The sequence below is a fragment of the Entelurus aequoreus genome, linkage group LG03, assembly GCF_033978785.1.
Source record: "Entelurus aequoreus isolate RoL-2023_Sb linkage group LG03, RoL_Eaeq_v1.1, whole genome shotgun sequence".
Classification (NCBI taxonomy): domain Eukaryota; kingdom Metazoa; phylum Chordata; class Actinopteri; order Syngnathiformes; family Syngnathidae; genus Entelurus; species Entelurus aequoreus.
In genome coordinates, this window is record NC_084733.1 from 10,009,040 (window position 1) to 10,028,436 (window position 19,397).

General features: G+C 39.2%; 1 protein-coding gene across 2 annotated transcripts in view; it reads left to right on the top strand.

Moving 5' to 3' along the window:
- The window catches only part of LOC133646108 (peroxidasin-like), a 108,825-nt gene that overhangs the window by 44,218 nt on the left and 45,210 nt on the right, over window positions 1–19,397 (top strand). The window contains exons 4-9 of one of the 2 annotated variants that reach the window (XM_062041128.1): window positions 4,051–4,122; window positions 10,689–10,760; window positions 14,251–14,322; window positions 16,580–16,749; window positions 17,648–17,765; window positions 17,911–18,080. In XM_062041128.1, the coding sequence (XP_061897112.1) occupies window positions 4,051–4,122; window positions 10,689–10,760; window positions 14,251–14,322; window positions 16,580–16,749; window positions 17,648–17,765; window positions 17,911–18,080 (674 nt within the window). The remainder of the gene's footprint in view (window positions 1–4,050; window positions 4,123–10,688; window positions 10,761–14,250; window positions 14,323–16,579; window positions 16,750–17,647; window positions 17,766–17,910; window positions 18,081–19,397) is intronic. The other variant, XM_062041129.1, reaches the window with a different exon arrangement.

Genomic DNA, 19,397 nt, shown 5'->3' on the forward strand with positions numbered 1-19,397 from the left:
TTAAATATAAGCCTGGTTGTGTTGTGGCTAATAGAGTATATATATGTCTTGTGTTTATTTACTGTTGTAGTCATTCCCAGCTGAATATCAGGTCACCCCCGGCTCTCACAGCATCTTCCCTATCTGAATAGCTTCAACTCCCCACTAGTCCTTCACTTGCACTTTACTCATCCACAAATCTTTCATCCTCGCTCAAATTAATGGGGAAATTGTCGCTTTCTCGGTCCGAATCTCTCTCACTTCATGCGGCCATCATTGTAAACAATAGGGAACTTTGCGTATATGTTCAACTGACTACGTCACGCTACTTCCGGTAGGTGCAAGCCTTTTTTTTATCAGATACCAAAAGTTGCAATCTTTATCGTCGTTGTTCTATACTAAATCCTTTCAGGAAAAATATGGCAATATCGCGAAATGATCAAGTATGACACATAGAATAGATCTGCTATCCCCGTTTAAATAAAAAAAATTCATTTCAGTAGGCCTTTAAGCATGTTGAGGGTTTGAAGGAAGTATTTTTTTCCTCCCTCTCTTTTCAGGCCAGTGGCCCTTCAACATGTGAGTACATGTTCCCTCCTGCCGTACAGTATATCGTCGCGATTCACACTTTAATTAAATGTTTTGGCATTTCATGAACTGCTTTAATGACAGAACAGGTCTCCCTTGAAAGTACAGTTTATCTAAACCCTGCACCATTGTTCTGACCTTTGTGATTAGTGTAAAGTGTATCCTATCTGTATGGTTGCACCTCCAGCACCATCTTTGTTCTTCCCTTTGAATACAGTCTCCCTCTCAGCTTTCATGTGCACCAAACCTAATCTAAAAGATAACCCCAGCGCCTCAGTGGTCACTGCACTAAACAGGTCAAATTGAGGTTACATAGCATTCTGAAAATACTTAGTCTTTTAAACATGTAGTGTACTATATACTGCAATCATAGAAACAAATGTTCTTTGTTCATCAAAATCAACTGATAGTAATTGTACCTCCTGCATTTTCTGTGTGTACATGTTTTCTAAAGATTTCAAATATAAAGTAGATGAAAACACATACAGTACATTAAGGCAGAGCTGTTCAACTAAAAAAATAAAATGTTCTGGGGGCTGAATTTCCACAAAGCAAAAGACTGGAAGGCCACACTTCCCCCTTTGCTATTATTCTTATATACTGCATTCCTAAGAACCAGCATTCTCTGTAGTGGACATTTGATTTAGGTCTGAGTTACAAATTGTGGTAAAAAAACAGCCAAAATTGTCAATGCAAGGATCTGTAATTCCTTAGGAGTTTTACTTGCTGTTTTTAAGGTCCTGTACAGAAAAGATGGTCATAGATCACCTATATGCCAGTGTAGTTTTTAAAAGTTTTTAACTGAACTCTGATCTGATCTCTCTTTTAGAATACATTGACATGTTGGGCAGTTTTCAAGTTTGTCTAACTTAGATATTTTAAAGCCCCACTTCAGAACTTTCAGCTTTGGTTGTTTTTGGCTGCGCCAGTGGACCAAAGCAGTAATGTTTTACCAGAAGGAAGACCACATTTCCATTGAGGAGTAGCGCATATAGCATCAAACTGACATGATGTCTACTGTAATATTTTTTTGTTTTATTTCATCCATTTTAAGGTCAAATTGGCACGGATTACAAATATTACATGTCTAATGGCTATGTTGATGTTAAATAGCAGACACTATAAAGAAATGGGCTTACTTATCTGTAAAGCAAATTCCCCACATTTGTAGTTTTTTGTGTGGCAGTGTTCCTGCTACCCTCCTCAAAGTTCCTAAGTGCCAGTGAGAGCAATACAGACCCCCTCAGGCCATGACAGAGGTGTCATTCAACTAGTTGTAAGCCGATGTATCATCCCAAAAGTTATGAAAATATTTTATGAAGGTTGAAAAGTTACTTAGTGATGCTTTAACTTCGGCATGACTGAATGTCATGATGATCTCAATGACAATTATTTACTAGTATCTCCGACAAACACACTCTTAAAATCTTGTTAAAAAAATCCACATGAGTGGACACAGTTACAGCTGCAAAGGCAGGAAGCAACTCCATATTTTCTCCCCTTAACGATTCCTAAAGGCGTAACTGGCAGGAGCCTCAACAGTTAAGTCCATGTTCTGCAAGTGCAATGAATCTGCAACCGATCACCTCAAAAACTCATTATGCGTGACGTCACACAAGACATCAGCAAACCTCATGGGACGTCAGCTCAAGCTTTAGTTCAGAGAAGCACACAAGTGCTGATTCTTAACTAGCCTCGCTGCATTTTAGTTACTTAACAGGGTATATTGCCAAATACAACATATGTTCTAATGCTGCCTTGGAACAGATTGTTTTCAACTTTGAAAGTTTCACCGTAATTTCCTGACTTTTAAACTGACCTAAACCATTATGTTTAATTCACTTTAGTTAGGATTTATCTCAACATGCCTATCCCTTAAAATATTTATTTCTCCCCCATTTGTTCCACTCCTTGCTTAAACCTGATAGCACGGATATGCTATAGCAATGAAGAAAGAATGCAATGATTAAAGGGTGTTTGTTTTTCCATGCGCTGCGTCCTAGTGCAGCGGGAAGATCCGTATCTGTCGTCGCGGGTACTATTGTGGAACGTGCAAAAATAAAAACAGGACATAAGAGTACAGACAGCTGTAAGAAATTGTTTTTCTTGTATCATATTTCTTTTGGCATGTAAAAAGGATAGGGAACATGTATGCGTCAGGAGGGGTTTTTGTCACGGAGCAAAGCCAAATTCCTTAATCTGTCTTTTACAGGCATTGAAATGCTTGAAAATTAACCATCAGGAAAGAGTTTTTTTTACTTCAGTGCCTTTTTTAAAAAAAATTTAGAAATGTTCAAAATTAAATATTAGTAGACATTTTTATACATTACATCAATGTTTAAAAAAAGTAAATAAATCCAAATGTATTTATAAAGCCCTTAATCACAAATGTGAAGTGAGGTGAATTATATTTATATCGCGCTTTTCTCTAGTGACTCAAAGCGCTTTATATTGTGTAACCCAATATCTAAGTTACAATTTTGAACCAGTGTGGGTGGCACTGGGAGCAGGTGGGTAAAGTGTCTTGCCCGAGGACACAACAACAGTGACTAGGCTGGCAGAAGCAGGGATCGAACCTGGAACCCTCAAGTTGCTGGCACGGCCACTCTACCAACCGAGCTATACCGCCCAATGTCTCAAAGGGCTTTACAAAATCACAAAGACATCACCTGATCAAAACCCCCATTCGGGTAAGGAAAAACTCAAAAGACCCCAATTGAGGAAAAAGAGGGGACCTCAGATGTAGGGACCCCCATTCCAGGTGATCCGTTGCAACGGATGTCGATTGGATATGATTATTAATCCAGTCAATTGAGGGATCTTCTTCCTGGCTCAATGACATACAGACAACCGTTTTCGGATGAGAGGCAAAACGTTTTCTAAGACAAACCAAACAGTCCAGTTGCGATCGATTGAATGCCCTGAGATTACTATGACCTGGATGAAAGAGTACATTCATAGAAACAGACAAATATTGCATTGTATTCAATTAAATCCCAGGTAAGTGTTTATTTAGTTTTAAGTTTTTTACAACAAAATCAAAACACACAAACAATACCCTCTGACAGTAATTCAAGTTGCATATTTTTAACTGAGGTTTGTTACCAAATACTGTAGGGTTCCTTGTCCTATAGAGTTATGTAACTGCTAATTGGCAGTGAGTGTTGTGATGGTTTCACAGCTGTATTGTGAACACAAACAAATACAGTCAAGTTTTCCACAGCTCTCTACAATTGTGGTATGTTTCATTGTTATGTGGTCTGCAGCTAAAGAGAGAACAAACAGCAAAAGAAGCACATTAGCAACCCTGTTCCAAGTACAGATGTGCAAATTGAAAACAGCCTATGCCAGCCTCGTTTACAATTCTGCACTAAGGCCGACCTCACTTGCAGACTCTTATTTTATTTGAACTGCCCCATTGTCTTAACTGCCAGGCAGATGTGTGAGTGTGTTACTAATGTTACTGGTTATCTCTCCTTTCAGCTATTTGTACAAGAATGAAATCCAATCAATTGACAGACAAGCATTTAAGGGGCTTGTCTCTCTTGAGCAACTGTAAGTGACCAACTTTTTCGACACCTTTTCCATTGTCCTCCCTGCTGCTGCTCCTCCCGCCTACTGTCTCTTCGTCCCCCGCCCACTACCTCTCCAAAACAGCTGCTGCCAAGCAGTCATGAAGAATGTAAAGGTCTACATTTTCATAAGTAATTCCATGACATGATTATGCAGGCCTTCCACAGGTATCATGATAGCACTATGTTCTTTATGAGCATATATACAGTATTTATTCCTCCCCATTTGCACCGCTATTCACCCTCCCTGCTCCACCATGCATGCCGTGTGTGCACACCCACCCTTGTATGACGCGCTGACGCCCTTTGACCCTTTCTGCATGACTCGCATGTCTTTTAGCTTGGACGACAGATATGCAGCAGCAACCCCCGCAATCCTCACGCGCAGCTTGTAGCATGATGTTCGTGCTAGCGCCAATAATGCCATCATAGTCCCGAGCTGAAGCATTAGTGTTGCTACTGAAACTTCAGAAAGACTTGATGCACTTTTTATTGTCAATTCCTTCATGATGGGGATTGCTCATTCTGAGAATACTTTACCATGTTAAAAGGATTTTTTTTAATTCTGTGTCATAAAATGTGTCTGTCAATCAAGAGACAAGTTCAATGTTTGCAACAAAAAATCCTTACTTGGACTTATGATTGTAATGATATTTTTATTTAACCATAACATGGCATCAATGTGGTTTATACCCACAACTTCCTTGGGCTCGCTGTCATCTGTGACTTCACTTAACTGCATTAGCAGAGAACAAACGCCCTTTTCACTAAATCCTAATTCCAACAGCAGGCACCGTGCCCAACAGATGTTTTGAATTTCACCGTAATAATGTAAGGTTTTATAGGCAGGGTGACACGTTCTGAGTACGATTGCATACTCTCAAAAACGACATCCCACAAGGAAACACATGCCAAAGCTTTACTTCCCATACTTATTTGAGTGGAATGAGGCACATGTGCTCACATTCCTACATGACCCACCAGCATTCATTTCATCTGAGAAAAGCATGACCGCACATCCCAAATGTGGGCAAAATATTGGCCAGAAAAGGGAGTGCAAAGTAGACCACACACTTAAACTGATCCTTGCAAAAGCTTTACTGAAGTAAAGCCATTTCTGATGCAATTAAATTTGTGGGTGTATATCCTAACAGTGGGATTTACTGAAATTAATTTACTGCTGGCGAATGAGGTGTGTTTTTTCTCTTTTAAAACATATTTTAGGCAACACCCTAACGTCATAATACTGGATATGTAAGGCAGTTTATACAACATCATAGCTCATGTTCTCCCCAAATGTATTAGAACAGGGTCTTTAACATTTTACAGGCCAATGATGTAGAGATAAAGCGGGGACCCATACGTATGTATCCTATATACAATTATGTTTTAAAATAATGTGGTCCTGACAGTATCTTGTAATTTTGCAATACTAAGATATTCAAATAATATGGTATAGCACCATTAATTGCCATCCAGCAACTAGTCCGCTAATTGCTACCTGACAACTGGCGTGCAAATCGCGAGCTGACAATTTCTGTAAACCCTTTCATTCCAGTTTAAGGGCAAATCACTCTACTGAGACCAACCTCATGCTAATTGCTAGCTGAATACTAGAGTGTTTATTACTAGCTGGCAGCTTGCAGCGTGAATCGCTAGCTGACAACTTGCGCGCTAATTGCTGGCTGACAACTGCCGCATTAATCGCTAGCTGAATACTAGAGCGCTAATTGTTAACTGGCAGCGTGTGCCGTTAATCGCTAGCTGACAACTAGTGCACTAATCGCGAGCTGACAAGTGGCGCGATTATCGCGAGCTGACAACTGGCATGTTAATGGCTAGCTGGCAACTGGTGCACCAATAGCTGACTGACAACTGGTGCGTTAATTGCTAGCTGAAAACTATCAAAACTTGAAAGAAGGCTGTTTTAGTAACACTGTTAATGTGTGACTCAAATGAGAGAGTTGGGTCGAAGATAATACCGAGATTATTTACCAAGTTGCTTTGTGTAATTGTTTTGTTGTCAAATATTAAGGTGTTATTATTTAATAAGTGCCGGTGTCTAGCAGGAACGTTAATCAACATTTCTTAGCGTTAAGATGCAAAAAGTTGTTCGACATCCATTGTTTGATTTCATTTAGACACGCCTCCATGTGACTACAATCCGGCGTGTTGGTCAGCTTTAGGGGCATGTAGAGTTGGGTGTCATCAGCATAACAGTAAAAGTTAACACCATATTTGCGTATGATGTCACCTAGCGGCACCATATAGATTTTAAAGAGTGCAGGGCCAAGAACCGAACCCTGTGGAACTCCGCATGTTACCTTAACATACTCCAAGGTCACGTTGTTATGGGAGACACACTGCATCCTGTCAGTAAGATAGGAGTTAAACCAAGAAAAGGCTAAGTCTAACATGCCAATACGTGTTTTGATACGTGCTAATAGATTGTTATGATCAGCGTTATCGAACGCAGCGCTGAGATCAAGTAGCAACAACACTGATGACGCATCAGCATCCATAGTTAGCAATAGATCATTAGTCAATTTTACGAGGGTGGTCTCAGTAGAGTGATTTGCCCTTACACTGGAATGAAAGGGTTTACAGAAATTGTTGGATGCCAAGTGTTCATTTAGCTGCTGTGGAACAGTTTTTTCGAGGATTTTCAAGATAAATGAATGGTGAGACACTGGGTGGTAGTTTACCATGAGGTCAAATTAGGTCTTTTAAGCTCAGGATGAATAACCGCTTTTTTGCACTGTATGTGCACTCGTAAAGTTAGAAGTAGATCCCTCGTTAAGCGGAAAAATTGAATCTGATTTTAGCCAAGTTTCAATAAGACCAATGACGTTAAGATTGTTGTCTCTAACGACCTTATTAACTAATAGCGCTTTGGGAGACAATGATCTGCTGTTTAAAAAGCCCATATTATAGGTAGTGAGCTGTTTTGAGGAATTTTTGTTAATGTTATCCGTAGTACTGATATTTAAAAATGTTACGTCTATTTTGCGTAGTGCGCCCTAAATCATTTTGGTCACATCTAGGAATTGATATGATGAGATCTTGAGATTATTTGCTTGATGCTGCGATAGATTTAACGCGTCATAATTTGCTTCCTCAGTAGAATGCATGTCCACCTCTGGCACACTACAGAAAAAAATATTATGTGAGTTATGTTTCATTCTGAGATAAATGCTATTTGTGCAGGAATTTTGCAGCCTGGCGCTGGTTAGTTCTAGCTTAACTGACTCCTCACCCTGGCTAACAGGCACTGTAGTTGCCTGTGTCCTTGCTCTAGTGTAGTTAGTCAAGTGTGACCCAAATAATAATCTATGTTCCTAGGAAAGTAATGGCGCCTTCCCGATTAGGGTGAAGGCTGTCCCTCCCCAGCAATGCCAGTTTGCCTGAGAAAGATGGCCAATTATCAATAAACGTTAGTCTCTGATCTCTACAAAAACTAGACAGCCACTTGTAAAGCGAGACTAATCTGCTATACCTCTCATCATTGCCTCTCGCAGGGGGCCAGAGACAAATGCTCGATGCCGAAACATATTTCTGGCGAGATTACAAATCCTAGCTATGTTCCGTTTTGTAATCTCTGACTGTCTCAACCTAGTGTCATTGTAGCCCATGTGTACAACTATGTTCGCGTAGCTTGTGGTGCGATTAGCCTGTCGTACGAGTTTACTAGGCCTGTTGGGAGTTAGTTCCCTAAGACTAGCTTCAATGTCAGGTGCGCTGGCCCCGGGAATAGATGGCTGGTTTACTAAACTGTATGTTTCCGGTGATGGAGTCCCCTATGACTAAGGTGTGGTGTCCGGTAGACTGGGGTGTAGGACTAGCTAAAGGGCTAAATCTATTGTGTGTCTCAACCGGTTCACTGTGGCTTGTAGGTCGTTTAACATCAGTGTGTGAATGTGTGTGTGTGAATGGGTGAATGTGGAAAATAGTGTCAAAGCGCTTTGAGTTCCTTAAAAAAGGTAGAAAAGCGCTATACAAGTACGACCCATTTACCATTTAGGGATGCTGAAAACTGGGATAGTCAGGTCGCTACAGCTAAAGCTAGTAAACGTCTAAAGTTACGAAATTACTTACAGCCTTTTGAGACACTTGTGATTTAGGGCTATATAAATAAACATTGATTGATTGATTGACTTTGCTCTAACTGGTGGACATGGCCCTCGAGAAGGGCCAACCTATCCCTGAGAATGGTGCACGAAGAACAGGTAGCTATACTCACGTTGTTTATTTCATTGAATCGAGTTCTTGTTGTCTTTGGAGCAATAGGCAAAAAGTAGCAGCGGCGTGAAGGAACAGATGCCTTTGGAGCGCAGCGGCTTCGGACCGAGACTAGCTAAACTTTGCTAGCTTAGCAGTTAGCTAGCTAAAAGAGAGGCAGTGAAACAGAGAGTGGGTGCTTTTTAAGTTTGATAAGACTATTAAATATGTTGGAGAAAGAATAAAGAAAGCTGTAAAACAATTAGAAGCACACAGATAGAAAGATAGCACTTAGCTTTGGCGCTGCAGCGAGTGGCAGCACAATTTTCCGGACGTGATATGTATAAATATATACTGTATATGTTAGTATACATGCATATACTGTATGTGTGTATAAAAATACTTATACAGTATATACAGTTGTGGTCAAAAGTTTACATACACTTAAAAAGAACATAATGTCATGGCTGTCTTGAGTTTCCAATAATTTCTACAACTCTTATTTTTTTGTGATAGAGTTATTGGCGCACATACTTGTTTGTCACAAAAAACATTCATGAAGTTTGGTTCTTTTATGAATTTATTATGGGTCTACTGAAAATGTGACCAAATCTGCTGGGTCAAAAGTATACATACAGCAATGTTAATACTTGGTTACATGTCCCTTGGCAAGTTTCACTGTAATAAGGCGCTTTTGGTAGCCATCCACAAGCTTCTGGTTGAATTTTTGACCACTCCTCTTGGCAAAATTGGTGCAGTTCAGCTAAATTTGTTGGTTTTCTGACATGGACTTGTTTCTTCAGCATTGTCCACTTGTTCTCAATGGGGTTTAAGTCAGGACTTTGGGGAGGCCATTGTAAAACCTTCTAGCCTGATTTAGCCATTCCTTTACCACTTTTGACGTGTGTTTGGGGTCATTGTCCTGTTGGAACACCCAACTGCGCCCATGACAAGTATAAAGGTAAGACCTTCTGGAGGAAAGTTCTGTGGTCAGATGAAACAAAAATGTAGCTGTTTGGCCACGATACCCAGCAATATATTTGGAGGAGAAAAGGTGAGGCCTTTAATCCCAAGAACACCAAGCCTACCGACAAGCATGGTGGTGGTAGTATTATGCTCTGGGCCTGTTTTGCTGCCAATGGAACTGGTGCTTTACAGAGAGTAAATGGGACATTGAAAAAGGAGGATTACCTCCAAATTCTTCATGACAACCTAAAATCATCAGCCCGAAGGTTTGGTCTCAGGCGCAGTTGGGTGTTCCAACAGGACAATGATCCCAAACACACGTCAAAAGTGGTAAAGGAATGGCTAAATCAGGCTACAATTAATGTTTTAGAATGGCTGAACTGCACCAATTTTGTCCAGAGGAGTGGTCAAAAATTCAACCAGAAGCTTGCCAGAAGCTTGTGGATGGCTACCAAAAGCGCCTTATTGCAGTGAAACTTGCCAAGGGACATGTAACCAAATATTAACATTGCTGTATGTATACTTTTGACCCAGCAGAATTGGTCACATTTTCAGTAGACCCATAATAAATTCATGCAAGAACCAAACTTCATGAATGTTTTTTGTGACCTACAAGTATGTGCTCCAATCACTCTATCACAAAAAAATAAGAGTTGTAGAAATGATTGGAAACTCAAGACAGCCATGACATTATGTTATTTACAGGTGTATGTAAACCTTTGATCATGACTGTATATATATTATATACATATAAATATTTGTGTGTGCATGTGTGCGTGCGTGCGTGCGTGCGTGCGTGCGTGTGTGTGTGTGTTTTTTTTTAAGTCTAATCAACCAAACATTTCACAGCCCCCCTGCAGTAGCTCTGCGACCCTTTAAGGGTCACAGACCCGCTCGGGTTCACGGAACCCCTGTTTAAGACCTCTGTAAATAAATTAGCCATTTTTTGTGATTTTGCATTACTTACATAAGCTCTTCTCTTTTTCTTCAACTGCTGCTATGTCTCGCTTGCCTTTTTTAATTAAGCTGAAAGTTATTTTTATTTTTAACATCATTATTATATTTTCAAAAATCGTATTTATGTATGAAAATATTCCTTGTTTCAGATATCCAGGGGATTGTTTGTATGTTTTTTGCAGTTCTTGAGCATTGTTTTGCATTTCAATAGCTTATCTTTTCTGCACTATGGACTGCATTTCATCTAAAAAAGAAATGATGCTCTCCATTCTTCCTTTCATTAAACATAGCTTTCAAAAAGTTGAGTGGAGCAACTGACTGTCTTTGAATTTGTCAATTATCCTGTTAGGGACTGTAGTATTGTACTACATATTGTACTAGTTTGTCTTTCATGTGTTTGTTTTTCAGGTACCTCCACTTTAATAACATTGACGCACTGGAACCAGAATCATTCAGTCATCTGCCAAAGCTTGAACGACTGTAAGTTCTTCTATTTTTTTCAATCAAGCCCTAATGTCTGGAAAATATGTAGTGTATCCCACAGTTAACATTTCAGCACGTAAATTGCACCACTACCAACTTTTGCTTGCTCGCATCATGATCATGAATTTTGGATTAAGTGCACAATAATAACATAATAATAACATTATTGCATAGCAACACTCACAATCGTCATAAAGATTCACATTCAATTACATGATCGCAATTAAAACATAACATCGATGTCAATGAATTGCTGATGTCCAATGAAAGATGTGCATCTCCAAGTTATGATTTTTGTTTTTATCCAAAAAACATGTATGCCTTTTATTTTGAGGGAGTTTGAAAATGAAACTACTGTAGTTGTAGGTACAAAGCTGGGTAATATGTAATTTAAACTCCAATTTAAAGCATTTTCTGACTATTTAATTTGTCCATTCTCGATGCTCATGTTTTTACAGTTCACAAATGTATCAATACATAACTTCATTGATTAATCGTGACGGTTCTTTTATGTTACTTGTTTGAAGCAAGATGAAGAAATCCATAGGTATTTTGAATACATTTTGTTGTTCTATTGATCGTTCTTGTGTGTTAACAATGTGTCAAGCGTTGACACGCGGTTTGTTATGGGAGGCCCCTGGAGGTTGTTGTGATTTTAAGCATGTGGAGCTGACGGCGTCCACACAGTACAAGTGTACTTGCGCTTCGTATCCAAAAGGATTGTCTATGGTCACCAGCGAATAGAGAAAAGATCAAATCAACAATGTCCCCACAACAAAGATAGAAAAAGGATCAACTTAAATAGTCCTTGACTGCAAACAGAAAACAGGTGAGGGGAAACGCTCTGGGACAAAAGTGAAGCAGCCATGGGAAAACACCAACAAAATCGGAAAAGCCGCCAAAATGAAAGCACATGACAGGAACTAACACAAAACACCGGAGAACACTAACAAAACCCAACATAAAGACACAGCCTGGTGTAACCAGCCGTGACACATTGACATTATATTATATTTGAATATATCCAAATATAATGTATTGCAATAGTATTTGGGGTGCTACTTGTCATTCATACCTTTTATAAAACCTTATTAATCCAAAATACATTTTTGAGAATAATTAATTTTTCCAAAAGACTGTCTTCATCTGCTCCGCTTTTCGAAAAAGACTGTATTTTGACAATATTTAATGTGAACATTTATATATTCATTTTTATGTACAAGTATGTACATGTGTTTGTTCATTTAGCAACAGTTTTCCATATTTTTTTACATCTTCTGATATACATACTTGCTCAACAAGTCACTGTCATGGCTTTTATCTACCATTATGTAGAACGTCAACTAAGAAATATATGCTAAAATACAGAGGACCCACTCTTTGGAATAACCTGCCACCAGCTCTTCAGTCTACAACTACATTTTATTCTTTGAAAAAAAAAATTGAAGGGCATGTTATTCTGAAGTGATTTATGATAAGAATGTTTGTTTGCTGTATATGATATGTATTGCATGTGACGTGTCTTATTTTATTTTTTTTGCTGCTGTGTATATTGTGATGTTTTGGGGGAAGTGTCTTTACAAGACCTTAGGGTCTTTTTAAACTGTCCATATTTTTACTTGACATTGTATATTTTTCTTTTTTCTCTTTCTGTGTTTGTGCAAATAAAAATGTAAACATGCTACAGTTTATTAAAGAATTAGGTTATATTTGTTGGTATACATTATAGTTGTTTATAATCGTATATTTGTAGTTTTGTTTGTGTACCCCATTTTTGCACTTCTGCCCACCACAATTAAATTTGGTGCTACATGTTTGCCCTAGTACCTTAACACATTATAACGGGACTGTCTGTAAATGTAGCTTGTCGTTACAAAGCTGTACAGTAGATAGCATCATGACTCTGCTTCTTAACACACTTCACACATACCTGGTCTTCCAGAGATTAAGCAGACGTAGCAGGAGGGATCGGTGTTGCCAACATGTGTTGTTATTTTTAGCGGGGGGTCAGAAGAGACTATTTTTTTTTTTAATTATTTTTTTTTTCCAAAAGACTGACTGGCAAAAAAATCTAGTGTCTTTGTCTTGTCTCGTCTGATATAGCTGGCTGCAAAAGAAGTTTACCTTTGGGTACTAATAAAGTAACCTAACCCATTGGTTATTCTTTTGCTTGTCATGTTTTTGTTTTACTATTTGACAGTGTCATTTGTCATTGCCATCCATCCATTTTCTACCGCTTGTCCCTCTCAGGGTCGCCAATTATGTAAAATTGTAAATTAAATGCGGCATGCATTCAAGTATCAATATTTTCATATGTAGCCTACTAGAAATGTATGACAATACACAAATTATTAAATTTGATCTGGAAATATGGACAAATGACTCGGGAATGGTATACAGAATGCAACAATAAATTAGTGCAGCCAGGTGCCTCTCTGCAAGCCCGCCGTGAAGTCCCGACTGTGGTTTATCTCTTCTTCAAGCTAGCAAAAACAAACATTAATTAAATAAGAGAAGAAAAGATTTAAGAAATTGAAACCTGGCATACATTTAGTCCCCTCGAGTTTCACTTGTCTTGTCAGAACCATGGAATAATGTAAGTGTTTTTTCACTCAAGTAGTTTATTTGTTCAATGGCTATCAGGAAATATTGGGAGGTATTCTTAGCCATTTTTTTTCCACTTCCAAAAATATTATTATGGGACAATCAGCCTGGGAAAAAAAAGAGAGTAGTCAAAGAGGAAGAGATTACAGTATGAGAGTGCTGGATTAGGTCGAGGACTGACAACACATCCTGGCCTCCATCATCACAAGGCCAAGAAAATTGTAAGGACAGTCTTCCCTCTTTAATGATTACATGCAGGGGAACATTTGCCAATAGCCAAGTAGGTTCCATCGCAGCGATAAATATGCATATTTAATGTGAGCATTTAACATATTTTATTCAGTTCTAAGAAAAATCAAGACTTTGACAAATCCCCTTAAATATGCATTCACAAACATCTTCATGAGGTAGAAGTGCACAATTTACATGAATCACATTCTCAATACATCATAAACCAGATAGTGTCCTTTATGATTAAGATGTTTCTAATATGTTGCATGTCCAGTAACATGGATTTTGAAATACACCTTCTGGTGCTGTTTGGACACGTCATTGGTGAAGTACCAGTATATAAAAACTAACATCATGAAGTGCCTGACAACTGGGCATACTCTAATTTGTGTTATCGCAATTACCGGTGCCTTTAAAATGCTTAACCAGATATTCTAAATCAAATTGAATTCCTCTTTTATTGACCCTCTTTATGATCTGATTTTTGCCTGCAAAACAAACAAATACTTCGACAAAGAGTTCTAAGTTGCACAGTCTGTTCTCATGTGTTGGAATATTTTATTAATAACTTCAAAGATAACGAGTAAGAGTCAGGTTTTTTTTGTATCCGGGTATGATGCAACAACAATATTTGCGTGTGTTTCTCCTTCAGGTTTTTGCACAACAACAGAATCACCCAGCTTGTCCCAGGAACCTTCACTAATCTGCAGGCCATGAAACGACTGTAAGTGGAAAAGCCCTAAAACATACTTTCCACCTTACATTCATTTCACCTTGTACAAAGATGGACCTGTTAATCAGTTAAGTACCGTGTAGCCTCCCAACATCATGATTTCTTTCACAAGGCCAACACACTCTTTTTATTCATCTGTTGGATAGGGTCTTAGAAGAAAGATTTGAAAAAAATGTATGAAAGATGCCTGAGCTTCCTTGAAATGTAAATGCGAAATGGGTTATATGGGTTCTCCTGTTGGATAGAGGAACTTGGACTGTTGTAAACACATTGGCAGATTCTTGCATTGTCATTTTAATCTTGCTAGCAAACATAGAACACTGGGGTCCAAACTTGTGATTTACATACTGTAACTGAGGGGTTCCTCAAGATACTACTTCAGTCTTCAACTTTTTGGTAGTTCCACAGGTGTTGCTGGAGCTTGCTTATTCAGATGCAGTCAGTAGTCATTTGTTAAACTTCTTTAGTTATATAGGTCCTCTCTTTTCATCATTCAAATGGAGGTTTGCAAGTTCAGTTCAGAAAACTTGTGAGTGACTCACATTTTTGCAGTAGATTCTTAAAAACACTAGAGTGCTGTCATAGAGGTGATCTTTGATTGCTGTTTTTAAGGACCAAAATCAAATGTCTACTGTAGAAGACGCTGTTTCTCCAGAATAAACAAATTAAGACTAATAGTGAACGGAAACATCTGGTTCCCCCCAATCCTTACCTTTCTGGAAACGTGTCCCCCCTAAGCCTTGTTGAATAGCCCTGCTTGAGACATTAAAGTTACACAGAAAATAACACCTTCAAAACCATCTTCATGCTATACTGGATTTTAATGATGGTTTGGTTGATACTACCAAGGCAGCCACAAATTGTCCAGATATTGTGGACTTCAACATTAGTAGACCTGCTTGGCTGCATCATGCTGTGTCAGTGCTGCTTTATACGGTCGTGCTCATAAGTTTACATACCCTGGGAGAATTTATGATTTTTTGGCCATTCTTCAGAGAAGAGTCACCAGAAGAAAGCCATTTCTGCGCAAATGTCACAAAGTATCCCGCTTACATTACGCCAAACAGCACAGAGACAAGCCTCAAAACTTCTGGAACAAAGTAATTTGGAGTAATGAGACCAAAATTGAACTTTTTGGCCACTCGACCATGCAGCCCATTTTTCTTCAAGTGCCTCCTTATTGTGCATCTTGAAACAGCCACACCACAATTTTTCAGAGAGTCCTGTATTTCAGCTGAAGTTATTTGTGGATTTTTCTTTGCATCTCGAACAATTTTCCTGGCAGTTATGGCTGAAATCTTTGCTGGTCTACCTGAATCCCTCATTTTCTACTTCTTAATCAGCGTTTGAACACTGCTGATTGGCATTCTCAATTCCTTGGATATCTTTGTATACCCCTTTCCTGTTTTATGCAGTTCAATTACCTTTTTTCGCAGATCCTTTGATAATTATTTTGCCTTCCCCATGACTCAGAATCCAGAAACATCTGTGCAGCACTGGATGAAAGATGCAATGGTCTGTCAGAAGCCCAGAAACTCACTGACCTTTTATACACACACATTAATTACAAACAAACAGGTCACAGGTGAGGATTGGAACCTTTATTAGCCATTCAAACCTGTTCGTTTCAACTTTTGTGCATGTTATCAGATCAAAGTCACTGGGGTATGTAAACTTTTGATCAGGGTCATTTGGGCACTTTCTTTTTTCATTTTGATTTAAAAAGAGTAAACACAGTTGTTTGTCAATAAATAGCTTCACACAACCAGTAAGCATGAGTGGAAGAAAGGTTTTTGTGTTATCATTCATATTCTCTGAAGAATGGCCAAGAAATCATAAATTCTCCCAGGGTATGTAAACCTATGAGCACAACTGTAGATATTACAATGATCAATGTTTGTTTCATGTTCAGCCTATCATTTGTTTAGCTTCTTTAACGCTGCTTATGTTTTTAGTTCCATGTAGTTCCAGTTTCAATAGTGTTTAAGTTGGATTTTAGTGGTGTTTCAACATTTTTGCTGTTCAGTGAAGAATTAATCGCTATTTTGCCTTTAATGGTGACCTAAAATTGCAGTTGTAGGAGGAAACCTACAACCTATGTGTCCAATCAGTTGCTTTAACGTGAGGCCAAGTGGAAATTCCTGCTGTTTGGTCTGGATTAAACGTGTGTTGTAGTAGTTAATAAATTATCAGGGGGCTTTTCAATGATGCTTGTATCATATCTTCCTCACGCACGTTGTGTATTAAGGCGACTGGATTCCAATGCATTGAACTGTGACTGTGAGTTGCTGTGGCTGGCGGACTTGCTGAAGCAGTATGCAGAGTCAGGAAATGCCCAAGCTGCCGCCACGTGCGACTACCCAACACGCCTGCAGGGAAGATCAGTGGCCACCCTCACCGCTGAGGAGCTCAGCTGCGGTATGGAGACAAATACTACAAATGCGCATGCTATTCTAGGAATGCCATTGAATTTCTACTTGCACATTCAGAACGAGAGATTCAGTTTTTCACATCTTATTATTGGACTATCAGTGTAATGCAGTACAGGAAAACATCACCACTACAACCACAATTATAAACACATTGTTTGAAGTCTGTGATTGTTAAAAGGCAGGATGTTTGGTACAGCTCCTGGAGCTCATTGTATTGTGCAGGTGTGCTTAATGACGTGTCAGTGAGGTCATTGTAAGATGATAACTAATATGAGGTTGGTGAAACATGCATCAAAGTAAAATATTCAGATATCTTGACACAAACATGTAGACATGCATACAAACAATAAGCAGACTATATACAGTAAATCCCAATTAGGCTTTCTCCCTGCAGAAGACTGCTATTTTAAGTCATCTTTGCCTACTCATGCACACAAACATACACGCGCAGGTGCAGCCTCTCTTTGTAGTCAAGCACCCAGCTGCTTCACACTTCATACAACACCAGCTGTGTCTATGGTTGGGGGCAAAATGTCATTGAGGAATTTGACTCCTGAACTAACCATTAGAACACTCACAGTCATTATTTGTGACAGTTGTATGTATTGGTGGAATTGTGTGATTAAGAGTGCACATTTATTAAAAGGGGCATTATTCAATAAAGAGGTCCACTTACAATTGTTGGAAATCCAAACACAAAGAGTGACAATGTGAAAAAGTTGTTTTTCAAACTGTTTAATGTTCAGTGATGGTATTATTATCTCTGAAATATGGTAAAAACCCAAGGCTGGGGCAGAGTGATAAGGGCAAAGTTATAAGAAAGTACGATATTGACAAGCATTCATACCACTGCATAATTGCCTTCCTTTCTAAAATTGTTGCAGAAGTACCCAGGATCACCTCAGAGCCCCAGGATGTGGATGTTACATCAGGAAACACGGTCTACTTTACCTGCAGAGCTGAGGGCAACCCGAAACCGCAGATCATCTGGCTCAGGAACAAGTAAGTATTTCATATCAGCTTGTGAAAATATTAAGGTGATGTCTTCAATGATACCGCTTACAAAAAGTGTTACTATGTGACACACAACAACCAGTGCAATTTACTTATGCATAATTGTCTATTTATCTTTGTACCATCTTGTCAGCAATGCACTTAACATGCGAGATGACAGTCGTCTGAATCTGCTTGAGGACGGCACGCTAATGATTCAGAACACAAGAGAAACCGACCAGGGAGTCTACCAGTGCATGGCCAAAAATGTGGCAGGGGAGGTGAAGACCTCGCAGGTCACACTGCGCTATTTTGGAGCCCCATGTAAGTGACTGCTTTTAATCTTCTAATCTCATGAATCACTAATGTTTCTTAACGCAGTTGGGAATTGTAATTTGCAGCCAAGGCCAAGTCAACTATTTATAGTAAACCGTGAAAACTTGACTAGTTTAATGGTCAAAACATCCGCCCGTTTTGTTTTTGTGTGCACAGGTCACAGTTTTATTTGGATCAAGGTTACATTTTGTGTTTGTAATAGCACTTGAGTTCTCATTGAGCCGAAGATGGTGTCTTTTCTTATAGAGTCAATGACAGTTGGCATTCAAACTGACTTTATTAGTGGAAAGCTGTTGGTTTTGCTGAACAATTTTAAGCCAGAAAGTGGAAGCACAGGTATAAAATGTAAATTGCCACCTGCGGGGTTTTTCCGATAAAAACATCTACTTTTTTGTATACTGAACAAAAATATAAACGCAACACTTTCATTTTTGCTCCCTTTTTTCATGAGTTGAACTCAAAGATTTAAAACTTTTACTATATACAAAAAATTCCTATTCCTCTTAAATATTGTTCACAAATCTGTCTAAATCTGTGGTAGTGAGCACTTCTTCTTTGCCAAGATAATTAATCCCACCTCATAGGTGTGGCATATCAAGATGCTGATTAAACAGCATGAATATTGCACAGGTGTGCCTAAGGCTGCCCACAATAAAAGGCCATTCTGAAATGTGAAGTTTTGCTTTATTGTGGGTGTGGGGGGTGTCAGAAAAGCAGTCAGTATCTGGTGTGACCACCATTTGCCTCACACAGTGCAACACATCTGCTTCGCATAGAGTTGATCTGGTTGTCGATTGTGGCCTGTGGAATGTTGGTCCACTCCTCTTCTATGGCTGTGCGAAGTTGCTGGATATTTGCAGGAACTGGAACACGCTGTTGTATACACCGATCCACAGCATCCCAAACATGCTCAATGGGTGACATGTCCGGTGAGTATGCTAGCAATGGGATGTTTTCAGCTTCCAGGAATTGTGTACATATCCTTGCAACATGGGGCAGTGCATTGTCCTGCTGCAACATGAGGTCATGGTCTCGGTGAATAGCGCAACAATGGACCTCAGGATCTCGTCATGGTGTCTCTGTGCATTGAAAATGCCATTAATAAAATGCATTTGCATTCGTTGTCCATAACATATGCCTGCCCATACCATAACCCCACCACCACCATGGGCCGCTCGATTCACAACGTTTACGTCACACACGCTGTCTGCCATCTGCCCTGAACAGTGAAAACCGGGATTTATCCGTGAAGAGAACACATCTCCAACATGCAAGACGCCATCGAATGTGAGCATTGGCCCAATC